The sequence below is a fragment of the Cyprinus carpio genome, chromosome B10 (genome assembly GCF_018340385.1).
Source record: "Cyprinus carpio isolate SPL01 chromosome B10, ASM1834038v1, whole genome shotgun sequence".
Taxonomy (NCBI): Eukaryota; Metazoa; Chordata; class Actinopteri; order Cypriniformes; family Cyprinidae; genus Cyprinus; species Cyprinus carpio.
The window spans coordinates 10,233,489-10,246,150 of record NC_056606.1 but is presented as its reverse complement, the minus strand read 5'-3'; the positions used below and the strand labels follow the sequence as shown (position 1 = coordinate 10,246,150).

The 12,662-nt window shown below is 38.2% G+C and overlaps 2 protein-coding genes across 30 annotated transcripts in view; both read right to left on the bottom strand.

Annotated features, from left to right (window-relative positions):
- LOC109097792 (protocadherin gamma-C5-like) overlaps positions 1 to 12,662 on the bottom strand; it is a 98,752-nt gene that overhangs the window by 30,003 nt on the left and 56,087 nt on the right. Inside the window, exon 1 of one of the 29 annotated variants that reach the window (XM_042732421.1) lies at positions 192 to 2,949. The exons of 26 other annotated variants lie outside the window; for them this stretch is intronic. In XM_042732421.1, coding sequence (XP_042588355.1) covers positions 192 to 2,636 — 2,445 coding nt within the window. In that variant the 5' untranslated portion in view covers positions 2,637 to 2,949. Of the gene's footprint in view, positions 1 to 191; positions 2,950 to 12,662 lie in introns of those variants that run through there. 2 more of the 29 variants (XM_042732439.1, XM_042732422.1) reach the window with 2 other exon arrangements.
- LOC122138682 (protocadherin gamma-C5-like) lies at positions 3,321 to 6,254 on the bottom strand. Its single transcript, XM_042732455.1, has one exon. The coding sequence runs from the start codon at positions 5,941 to 5,943 to the stop codon at positions 3,502 to 3,504; it is 2,442 nt and encodes an 813-aa protein (XP_042588389.1). The 5' UTR covers positions 5,944 to 6,254; the 3' UTR covers positions 3,321 to 3,501.

Sequence of the window (12,662 nt, the reverse complement as noted above, 5' to 3'; positions counted from 1 at the left end):
CACTGCAAAGCTTTAGCCCTTTTAATGTAAATGTAGTGTTACTTTTATTGATTATGAAAGTTGTAATGTGGATAGGGTAATTCATGTCACCTATGTATGACCTTAGTAGTGCCAACTGTAATATTCAAAATAATATTATTATGCAAAAAAATAATATATAAGAAATACTGTACAAAATATCACACGCTCACCTGTTGGCTCTCAAACGTCCACGCGCTGTCTGGTAATGACGCGTCAAGCACGTTTAGTGTGTCTGTAAAGTTTGTGGTGCTGCTGGGTTTAACGAGGGTGAGATCACTGAATTCTGACATTGGAGAGAGATAGGAGCCAAAGGACTGACTCTGAGACATCATGTCTCCTCCCAGAACCTCCACATACTTAATGGGCCCGTCAGAGTTAAGCTGGATCTGCAGGTTTCTGTTGGGGTTCTTGTATTCAGAATTTGTCCTCCTGATACAGCAACTAGAACTTCCGATGCTGCTTCTGACGCATTTCACAATCAACGTAAATAATGTCAACACAGATAAAAGTGACACGGTGCCCAAAGAGATTATCAAGTACAAAGTGATTTTGCCGCTTTTCTTGTTGCTGTTTTCTGTAGTTTTCATACTATAATCCGAGATAGGCTCATGAACGCTTTCCTCTATCAGTATATCCACTGTGACTGTGGTTGACTGGATCGGTTCTCCATTATCCTTTATTTCTATCAGCAGTCTCTGAGAGGAGTCATCGTGCTCTGAAACAGCGCGTTTAGTCCTCACTTCTCCCGTATGTAAATTGACCCTGAACAGAGACTCGTCCGTGGCCTCCGCGAGCCTGTAGAACAGCCAGGCGTTATGACCCGAGTCCGCGTCCACTGCTGTTATCTTAGTAACGAGATGTCCTGCTTTAGCAGAACGGGGCATCCTCTGATGAGAGACAGACCCCATGGTTGTGGGCGGGTAAATGACAGCAGGTGCATTATCGTTCTGGTCCGAAATAAACACATGAACAGTTGTGTTGCTGCTCATAGGAGGAGAGCCATGATCTTTAGCAAGCACGATGATGTGAAACACCTTCATTTTCTCATAATCGAATGAGTGCATGCTAAATATGCTACCATTTTCAGAGTTTATATAAACATATGAAGAGACGGGTACGCCTTGAGTATTAGTATCGAGAACTGAATAGACAATTTTGGCATTTTCTCCCGAATCTCGATCTGATGCTGTTACTGATGATAAAATTGATCCCGGAGCGGTGTTTTCTTTAATATAAACCGAGTATGCACGTTCAGAAAACACAGGAGGGTTATCATTGACATCTAGTATACTAACTGTAATGAGTTTGCTAGATATCAGTGGAGGTAATCCAGAGTCTGATGCTTTGAGCTCAATGTCATATCTAGGAAACTCTTCTCGGTCTAATTGTGAATCTGTCACCAGCGCGTAATGGTTTGAAAATGTTGGCTTTAATTTAAAAGGAGTGCCCGGTGACATGCTAAGTGTTATGTTTCCATTTACGCCTGAATCCAAATCTTTAACATTTATTAAGGCTACCATAGTCCCAGCGGGCGCATCTTCTGGCACAGGTTTGGGTGAAGATGTGATAGTGATCTCAGGTGCATTATCATTCACGTCTAAAACAGTCACTTGGATTCTACAATGTCCCTCCATTGCAAACGAGCCTTTGTCTCTAGCACGAATGTCAATTTTATATGAGGTGCTGGTTTCATAATCAAGTTGCTTGAAAACGACTAACTCACCTGTCACAGGATTAATAGCAAACAAATTTTGAATAATTTCAGGTGTATGTGCAGCAAATGAATACTCAACCTCACCGTTTATACCATCATCCAAGTCAATAGCTCTTACAATAAGTATCATTGTACCCGGGGCTGCGCTCTCCATAACTTTAACCTCATATATTTCGTGTTCAAATACGGGAGCATTATCATTTGCATCAATAATTTTTACAGAAATCTGTGTGGTTCCTGACCTCGCTGGATCGCCCCCATCAATACCTGTCAAAATTAGATGGTGTACAGACTGTTTTTCTCTGTCGACAGCTTTCTCTAAAACTATTTCTGGGACTTTTGTTCCATCCCTATCGGTTTTAATGTTCATAGCGAAATGTTCATTTTTATTAAGCGCATATGAGCGCAAGGAGTTCGTTCCAGCGTCAGGATCTTGAGCAGGTTCCAAACGAAATCTTGCTCCAATTAATGTTAACTCTGGCACCTCAATTGTGTTTATTTCCGACAAGAATATTGGAGAGTTGTCGTTTATATCTTGTATGGCCACCTCGACACGATAAAACTGGAGTGGATCCTCGATTATGACTTGCACTGGTAACACACAACTCGCGCTTTGTCCGCACAGGGTTTCTCTGTCTATTACTTCATTCACAAGCAGCTCGCCGTTCCGCAAATTTAGACTAAAATATTGCTTACCAGACTCAGATGTTATCCGTAATTTACGATTAGATATCTCAGATACATCCAAACCGAGATCTTTAGCTACATTTCCAACAACAGATCCCTCCTTCAGCTCCTCCGGTATTGTATAACGAAGCTGCGCCTCTGTATCACTCCACAAAACAGCGAAACACAACAGCCACAGCGCCCGCCAAATCCTCCTTTGTAGTTGAGTCCTCATTTCCAAACACGACAAATGATTGCTAATTCCAATATCCTGACATTCATTTTATGACTATAAGCCTTTATGAAAATAACGTGACATTTTAAAATGTATAGAAGTGCGTATTATATTCCATTGTTTAATACATTGCAGCGAGTGCTGTGCATTTTGTCTCAGGTCTGTGCGTAATGGTTCTCAGCATTATGTGGGGGAGGGAGTGGATCCCTTTGTGCAGTGCGGTCCTGTTATTGGACGGGCGCTCTCCAGTCACAACATGAATCAGTCTTAAAGAGGCAGACCACAGCCAAGCGCAACACCTATGCAGAATATATACAGTTGTTTCATAACTCACTTTACAGTATATGTTTATTTATTTCTACTTCTAAATAAAAACGATATTTTTTACTCCAATAATTCAAAAAACATTAATGTGCCCACAAACCTTACATTAACAAATATACACAAAATTCGATATTCAACACAACACTAATCACTATTTTCCTGATACAATTTAAATCAATTAATCTGTTTCGACTGACTAAATCTCACAAATATTCTATACGGACATATTCGGATCAAATGACAAAATGAAGAGTGTATCTATTCATTAAAGTATAAAGTATCAGTGTAGAGATCGGTATGAATGTTTGATCACCAGCTTCCATGATCAAAACATTTTTTTTTTTAATCAAAGCTATTAACACTGGAAAAGCTCTAGCCCTTTTAATGTAAATGTAGTGTTACTTTTATTGATTATGAAAGTTGTAATGTGGATAGAGTAATTCATGTCACCTACGTATGAAATTAGTAGTGCCAACTGTAATATTCAAAATAATATTATTATGCAAAATAATAATATATATAAAAAATACTGTACAAAATCTCACGCGCTCACCTGTTGGCTCTCGAACGTCCACGCGCTGTCTGGTAATGACGCGTCAAGCACGTTTAGCGTGTCTGTAAAGTTTGTGGTGCTGCTGGGTTTAACGAGGGTGAGATCACTGAATTCTGACATTGGAGAGAGATAGGAGCCAAAGGACTGACTCTGAGACATCATGTCTCCTCCCAGAACCTCCACATACTTAATAGGCCCGTCAGTGTTGAGCTGGATCTGCAGGTTTCTGTTAGAGTTCTTGTATCCAGAATCAGTTCGCCTGACGCAGCAACTTGAACTGCCAATACTGTTTTTAACGCATTTTACAATCAACGTGAAAAATGTCAATAGACACAAAACCGACACCGTGCCCAACGATATGATCAAATACAAAGTGATTTTACCAGTTTTCTTGTTGTCTTCTGTAGTTTTCAAACGATAGTCTGAGATGGGCTCATGGAAGCCGTCTTCTATCAGTATATCCACTGTGACTGTGGTGGACTGGATCGGTTCTCCATTATCCTTAATTTCTATCAGCAGTCTCTGAGAGGAGTCATCGTGCTCTGAAACAGCGCGTTTAGTCCTCACTTCTCCCGTATGTAAATTGACACTGAACAGAGACGCGTCCGTGGCCTCCGCGAGCCTGTAGAACAGCCAGGCGTTATGACCCGAGTCCGCGTCCACTGCTGTTACCTTAGTAACGAGATGTCCTGCTTTAGCAGAACGGGGCATCCTCTGATGAGAGACAGAACCCATGGATGTGGACGGGTAAATGACAACAGGTGCATTATCGTTCCGGTCCGAAATAAACACATGAACAGTTGTGTTGCTGCTCAGAGATGGAGAGCCATGATCTTTAGCTTGAATGAGGATCTGAAACACTTTGATTTTCTCGTAGTCAAATGACTGCATACTAAATATACTTCCGTTTTCTGAGTTTATATAGATATAAGAAGATACAGGCACGTCCTGAACCTTCGAGTCCAAAATGGAGTAGGAGATTTTGGCATTTTCGCCTAAGTCTGGGTCATGGGCGGAGACTGAGCACAATATTGAGTCTTGAGCGCTGTTTTCTTTAGCGTAAACCGTGTAAGACTTCTCAGCGAACATTGGAGGATTGTCATTTACGTCTGAGATCCCGATTGTGACTGTTTTTCCATTAGATAGCGGTGGTGAACCGGCATCAACTGCTTTCAGTTCAATTTTATATTCAGAATAAGTCTCTCTGTCTAAAGGACCACTGGTAAGTAGTGCGTAATGATTGGAAACTGTAGGGTTTAATCTAAACGGTGTTCCAGGGGCCAACATAAGTTTAACTTTACCGTTCTCTCCTAAATCTGCATCTTTTGTACTAATTAAAGAAACGACAGTACCATTTGAGGAGTTCTCAGGAATCGGGCTTGAGAGAGAAGTAATAATTATGTCAGGTGCGTTGTCATTTACATCATTAACCTTTATCTTTACACTGCAGTGGCCCTCCATTTGAGGATTTCCTTTGTCTTTTGCAACTATATCAAATTTATGTAGGCTTGCTTTTTCATGATCCAGCAGTCCTTTAACTGTGATGATACCAGTTTGTTGATTAATATTAAATAATGCTGTATCTGATGTCTCGTCTGCAAAGAAATATTCAATCTCTCCATTTAACCCTTCATCCAAATCTATAGCCCTGACTCTCAGAATTTCTTTATGAATCGATTCGTTTTCATCAACAATAGTCTCATAAAAAGGTTTTTCAAATTCAGGACCGTTATCATTATTATCCAACACCACAACAGTGATCTCACATGTGCCCGTGCGCACTGGATTTCCTCCGTCAGCTGCTGTCAATATTAGCTTATGGACAGCCTGTTTTTCTCGGTCAAGAGGTTGCTTCAGTACTAATTCTGGAATTTTGACCCCATCTTGTGTTTTAACGTTTAAATCAAAATTATCATTAACGCTCAGACTGTATGATTTCAAAGAATTTGACTGTACATCTGAGTCAATAGCGCTCTCTAAGAGAAATTTTGCTCCCGAATTAACGGATTCGGGGATATTTAGTATACGCTCATTAGATTTAAAATTGGGCGTGTTGTCATTAATATCTTGTACTTCAATCTCAACCCGATGCATCTGCAGAGGATTCTCTAAAACGGCTTGAAGAGGCAAAACACACGGGACATTGTATCCACATAAACCCTCTCTATCAATTCTCTCATTCACAATAAGATCACCCTTTTCCACATCCAAGACGAAATACTGCTTACCAGTCTCAGATGCTATTTGTAGTTTACGATCTATAATTTTAGATACATCCAAACCGAGGTCTTTAGCGATATTTCCGACCACAGATCCTTCTCTTAGCTCTTCTGGAATTGTGTATCGAATCTGCGCCTCTATTGTACTCCAAGGAAGAATAAAGACACAGCACCACCAAATTCTCCTCAAAACGTATAGACATTCCATCATCTCCGGCTCCAAGCTTTTGACGATTTATCCAAGTTTTCTAAAGATTCCAAAATATTCAAAATGACATAATCCCAGAAAGTATATTGATTGCATATTCCTATTTAGTGTAAGAGGTCCTTTTGATCAAAATGAGTATTTCATGTGTTCGCTTTGCTCAGAGCAGTGCCACAGCAGTGGGAGGGAGTAGATCTCTTTGTCTAAGTCTGTACCTCATTGGTCGACTGTACATGTATCTTCAACCAATCTAATGCTTAAAATATCTTAAAGGGCTAGTACGAGTAAGGCAAGTCAAAGTGATTTAGAGTGATTCAGAGCCACTACATGTCTAAAAATAAGAGATTAAAATATAAATATAAATATAAATATAAATATAAATATAAATATAATAATAATAATAATAATAATAATAATAATAATAATAATAATAATAATAATAATAATAATAATAATTATTATTATTATTTATTATTATTATTATTATTCATATATTGTCTTTGTCTATGATAATGAAGATTATCTTCTGCTATACTCTATCGTGTGTGTGTGTGTGTGTGTGTGTGTGTGTGTGTGTCTATTGTCTAAAACAGAACTGCTTTAAAAAAGAATATGAGAGTGTGCCGTCATGTGGCGACAGAGAGAAGCGCAGCAGTTCCGACGTTTGAGTGTGTGGATGTTATTGATGAAAGCGCATAATGTCTCTACATTTTAATAAGATCTACTGCTTGTTTTCAGAAATATTGTCGTTTTGTTATAATTATCGTCTTTAAAAGTAAAATAATTACATTAACATTCATATTAGTGGTTAAAATGCTCTTTATCCGTACAAGACTGCATGATCCTCCTGCAACAAAGGACTCAACCATGAGCAGGGGGAGACCGCAAGCAGCCAGAGCGAAGTGAGCGTTTCAGCACCACTTTAGTGGACAGCGCCACACAGGCGGGCTATTCCTGCAGCTGCACTTGCATGCTCAGACAAAGTAACCACTATGTCCATGCTTTCCATAGATGGAAAACTGTTTGACTTTTTATCTTGGCAAAAAACTTACATGTGAGCATAAGGTCCACTGACAAATATTTTTACATCAGTTGGGAATCATCAGAAGAAATTGATGTTTGAATAAACATCCAGGTTAAGCTGTTTACTTACCTGTCTAACACATCTGGCTAACATATTAGGCAAACACATTTGGGTACAACATGCCTGAAAGCTCCCTTTCAATGAATATGACAGTCATATTTTTACTCTTTATTTAACTTTAACTGACAGTGTAATTCAAAATAAAGTAAATATAAAGGCAACTAGACAGGTCTTTCACCTATCATTGTAGATAAAAGCCCTCCATTCTGTGCATAAGGCCCCAGGGCAGAGAATACTGATAATGGGGCAGTAGTGATAAATACAAATTTGTCACAATATGCAACTATATTTGATATTGCAATACAATATTTATGTAATACAATGCAATATTGAATTACACTGAACAGCTAAAAATCATAACACATTATTTTGTCTAAAATATTATATTTTAATTTCAGGGATTTTCATTAGCTGCACAAATTTTTTGGCAGTGCGTATAGTGACAAACAAGTGTTGATGTGTTGTTTATCATTTAGAGAGTAATGTCAAATGTGCATTGAGCCCAACTGTACCCCACATATGAAAAAAATAACACATTTGCCTCCTCCAAATAAATTTTAATTAGAAAATGTTGAGTCTGTTCATATGTACTAAGCATTGCATTTCAGAGGCATTAACACATTTTTAACAGAAAAGAGAATTTGTTCTTACCTTTGTTGGTGAATGCCAGGTGAAGAGGCGGAATGTAGCAGACAAAAGAGAAAAGAGAAAAGAGAGAAAAAAAAAAGACAAAGACATGGTTAGCATTTTTAGTGTGTGTCTATATACATACTATACTATTTATACATCAATTAGGATGTTTTATCATAATTATTTGTGGGTGGAATAGATGTTTTATCATCTCTGCTTCTAAAGGAGAAGAGGATGAGCAGTATGCAATCACAACAAATGCCATAACCAATCCTTTCACTAATAGTAATTGTGCAATGTGTACAATAAAATAATAATAATAATAATAATAAAAAGCTATATTGATAATGATGACACTTACAATGGTAAACACTTCTACTGAGCACAAGAGGGAGCATGGGAGAGCCAGAAAGCGGGGTGTACTGACTATTTGGCTTCAAGAGTACCCCTTTACACACAAACAACAAGCCCTCACCCCCTTAAGGAAAAAAATGGAATGGTCTGGCTCAGTCTGTTGTCATAGAAACGCATGTTGTCAAGGGAGTAATATGTGTGTTAGAGGAGAAAGAGAGCATATGGATATGCATATCTATAGGTGGTGTGGGTTGTGTTCAAGCTGTCCGAATAAAAAGAAGCAAGCATGTAAAGGAAAATAAAATAATTTAAAATAAATAATAAAATAATAAGCCCACCGAAACTGTGTTTTCATAATGTAATATCAGGCTATCATAAGTATGAAAAACAGTTGATGACAATTTTTTTTTTCAAGCACTGCATATAAACCTTTATATAACATATGTAAGCACTTGCAAATATGTGTGCACTTAAATCAAAAATTTACAATTTTTGAGTTATTGACAGTATCACTGTGTGCAGCTTGTATGTAGGCACATACCGACAAAAGCAGCTTTGAGGAGGCAAAACAGGACAAAGAATCTCACTGCAGAGAGAAAAGGCCCCTCCTTCCCCCCTGCTCAGAGTCAGCATTCTCACAAACACCAGCACAGATCTCATGTGCTGTCTTGAGCTTTACTCACATTGATCCTGCACTTCTAATTTGATGTAAAATTCACTGTAGTACATATGCACTGATCACTTTATGTACTACATAGTTGTTGGTAATGTGAGGACACCATTTTACTGCAAAGAGGTCACTATGATAAACAAATTATTTTGCAATTATATATAACTTCTGTATTTTTCTGCAACTAAACTGGGATATGGTGGCATATGGTAAACTCCACAACAAGGAATTGTTTTTCTTTTTTTCAATATAAATGTAATATTTATGAGAACTGGGCAGTGGACCTTAGAGACAGGATTAGTGCTTCAGCTTTGACATACATTTGATGTTGGATGGTGTTTCATATATCTGGCTGCATTCTCACTGCAGAGAAGCCACTCCCAGCTTCTGTAAGAGTTTAATGCAGAACCCACACCTTTAGCAACAGTAATATCAATAAAATCACCCTATGATGCTCATCATGAATCTTTAAGAGGATTAAGGGGATGATTTAAAATTTAGATGCATTAAATGCACAATTATGGTACTGACAGCAACACAGAAATCTTGAGAGGAATAGCCCATTCAGTCCTTTACTTTCCATAGGAGATAATAGCTGTTTAGGCTTGGATAGAAGCAAGGGTATGTTATTTCTGTTTTGTTTGTTTTTTTCTCATCCCATATAAAGACAATTTGTGGCAGTATACGACAAGTATCTCTCAGTATAACACACAAGAGCTCACTGTGCAGGATTTCTATTCAGCATTGTGGGACAGAGAGACTTGACTGACAGACTGAAAGAAAAGTAAATTGAGTGTTTGATATCCTCATTTTATACACTTCATTCAAATTCACACTCTTCTAACAACAAGGTTTGCATTAAAAAGCCCACCGAAACTGTGTTTTCATAATGTAATATCAGGCTATCATAAGTATGAAAAACAGTTGATGACAGAAATGTATGCCTGTCTCTGATGCACAATACTATGGCCTAATGAGTAATTTTGATTGTGTTTCAGATAATGTAGCACATGTTCAAAACTGATAAATGTGGTAAAAAAAAATAAAAAAATGCCCATATTCTGTATCAATCAATGCAACACCTCAATGTTATAAATATGCAGAAATCAAAACACAAAAAATAGCTGCAACGGCAGAATAATATTTGCAGTATTATAGAGCCCTGACATACTGATCCATAACTGCAGCTCCATGGAATCACTTGAACAGGGAAAAAAATAAAAACAGCAATCATTGAAGCTATTATTATGGCAAATCCAGCTAAAGCCTGGACAACTGCATGACGGAATTACCTGTCAAAATCTCACAGTAGTGTAACTCCTTTTTTTATGTTGTATTCAATTTTGTATTAAAGTGGCCACACAAAATTGGTTTACAAAAATGTTTAATGTTTAGCATTGTAATAAAACTGTATTGCATTTATTGCTGTATATTTAAATGAATGTCATGTCATCTATTCATGAAAGCCTGAGAAAGATAAAAATGTGTCAACACTGAGTAGCAGAGTGTGTGGGTGTTTGTGGGTGGAATAATGTTCACTGTGCACCAATATTGTGATGTGTTTGAGAAACTGACCTAGCAGTCTAGTTTCACAAAACAAAACAATACATATCAACCTCTGGTAACATATAAGGTTTTATCAGTAAATTATTTGCTGTTTATCTTCAAAAAAAAATAAAAAAAAAATTAAAAAAAAATAATAAAAATAGAGTACAGCATGCACTTTAAGCTTTTAAACTTCTGCTGTTGCAATGAGCACTTATGAGAATCTCACCTCTAAAGTCAGATCATCAAGCTCCTGCTCCTTCTTTTCTCTCTGAACTGTCCCCATACGACTCTGGCTCACCAGTGTGTTCTGACTGTAGGGCCTGACAAACTTCATGTCACTCATCCTTGAATCAGTGGTCCCACACATTTCATAATTATACACATGCTGTAATGTGCCGTCTGTGTAGACTGGAGGATAATATGGAATTACAGGTAGATTTGCCCCAGACTTATAAAATAGCTTATTCTGCCTCCATCGGAGGATTTTCACTGAAATGATTGATATAATTGAGACTATGAAGAGCAGGGAGACCACTGCGAGAGCCAAGATTAAATAAAAAGTCAAACTGTCGTTATATTGTTTTTCATTTGTAAATTCTGTGAACTCTGACAGCACTTCAGGAAAGCTGTCAGCTACAGCCACGTTAATGGAGACCACAGCTGAGCGACAGGGCTGTCCGTTATCCTCCACAACAACAGTCAGTTTTTGTTTGACCGCATCTTTATCAGTCACTTGTCGCACAGTTCTTATTTCTCCATTCTGTAAACCCACTTCAAACAGAGCTCTGTCTGTAGCTTTCTGTAGTTTATAGGAGAGCCAGGCATTCTGTCCAGAGTCCACATCAACAGCCACCACTTTAGTGACCAGATATCCAACATCAGCAGCACGAGGCACAATCTCAGCCACCACAGAAGCACCAGTCTGTACTGGATACAGAACCTGAGGAGCGTTGTCATTCTGATCTTGGATTTTTATGTTTACAGTCACGTTGTTTGATAAAGGGGGTGAGCCCCCATCTTGTGCTTTGACTTGCATTTTGAATGATTTCAGCTGTTCATAATCAAATGATTTTTCTGCATAGATCACACCGCTCTCTGAATTTATGGAGATGTAAGAGGCCAGAGGTGCTCCGTTTAAATCTCCATCAATAAGAAAATATGAAACCTTTGCATTTTGCCCCCAGTCCATGTCGACTGCTTTAACAGTCAGAATAGTTGTAGATGGAGGGTTATTTTCAGCTATGAAGGCTTTATATGATTCCTGCTCAAACTGAGGTGCGTGATCATTCACATCAGATATCTTTAGGTTCAAAATTTCTTTACTTGAAAGAGGTGGGTTTCCCCCATCTATAGCAGTTATAGTTATATTATACTCTGCTGTCTGTTCCCTGTCTAGTTCTGAGTCTGTCACCAGATTGTAATAATTAGTTAATGAGGATACGATTTTAAATGGAGAGTTTAAATCAATTGAACATGTAATCTTACTGTTGTCACCTGAATCCAGATCCTGAACATTTAGCATTGCTATGACAGTTCCAGGTGCTGCGTTTTCAGCTACTGCACTGGAAAAAGACATTATTGTAATTTTGGGCGTATTATCGTTTACGTCAATGACGTCAATTATTATCTCACTCGAGTCAGTCAAACCTCCGTGATCTTTAGTTTTGACATTGATTTTAAACTGCTTGTGTTTTTCATAATCTATATCACCTATGACTTTAACCTCCCCAGAATCCGCATCGATGGAGAACAATGCTTTCACCGTAGATGACGCGTGCTCAAAATAGTATTGAATGCCGTGACTAGACTCGTCAGCATCCGTTGCACTAACTTTTGTCACGATTCTGCTTTTAGGAGCATTTTCAACAACTGATGTTTTATAAGACGACTGAGTAAACACGGGAGAGTTGTCATTGACATCTAGAACAATAATACTAATCTGCACAGTTGCGGACCTTTGTGGTTTTCCACCATCGAAAGCCGTCAGAATCAAATTATGTCGCTGCTTCCTTTCTCTGTCGAGAGGAGAATGAAGAACCATCTTGACGTTTTTACTACCGTCATCACCATTCTGAACATTAAGCTTAAAATGATCGGTGGGTTGAAGAGTATATTTCTGTAGCGTGTTCACTCCCACATCTGGATCTATTGCGCTCTCTAAAGGAAATCGCGCACCTACAACCGCTAATTCGCTGATTTCTTGCTCAATTCTAGATTTCGGAAAAACGGGACTGTTGTCATTTATGTCCTGTATATCAACAGTAACTCGATAAAGCTCCATGGGATTCTCAAAAATGACATCAAAACTCACACTACAAGCAGATATCTCTCCGCATAGCTCTTCTCTGTCTATTTTGTTTTTAACAACCAGATGCCCAT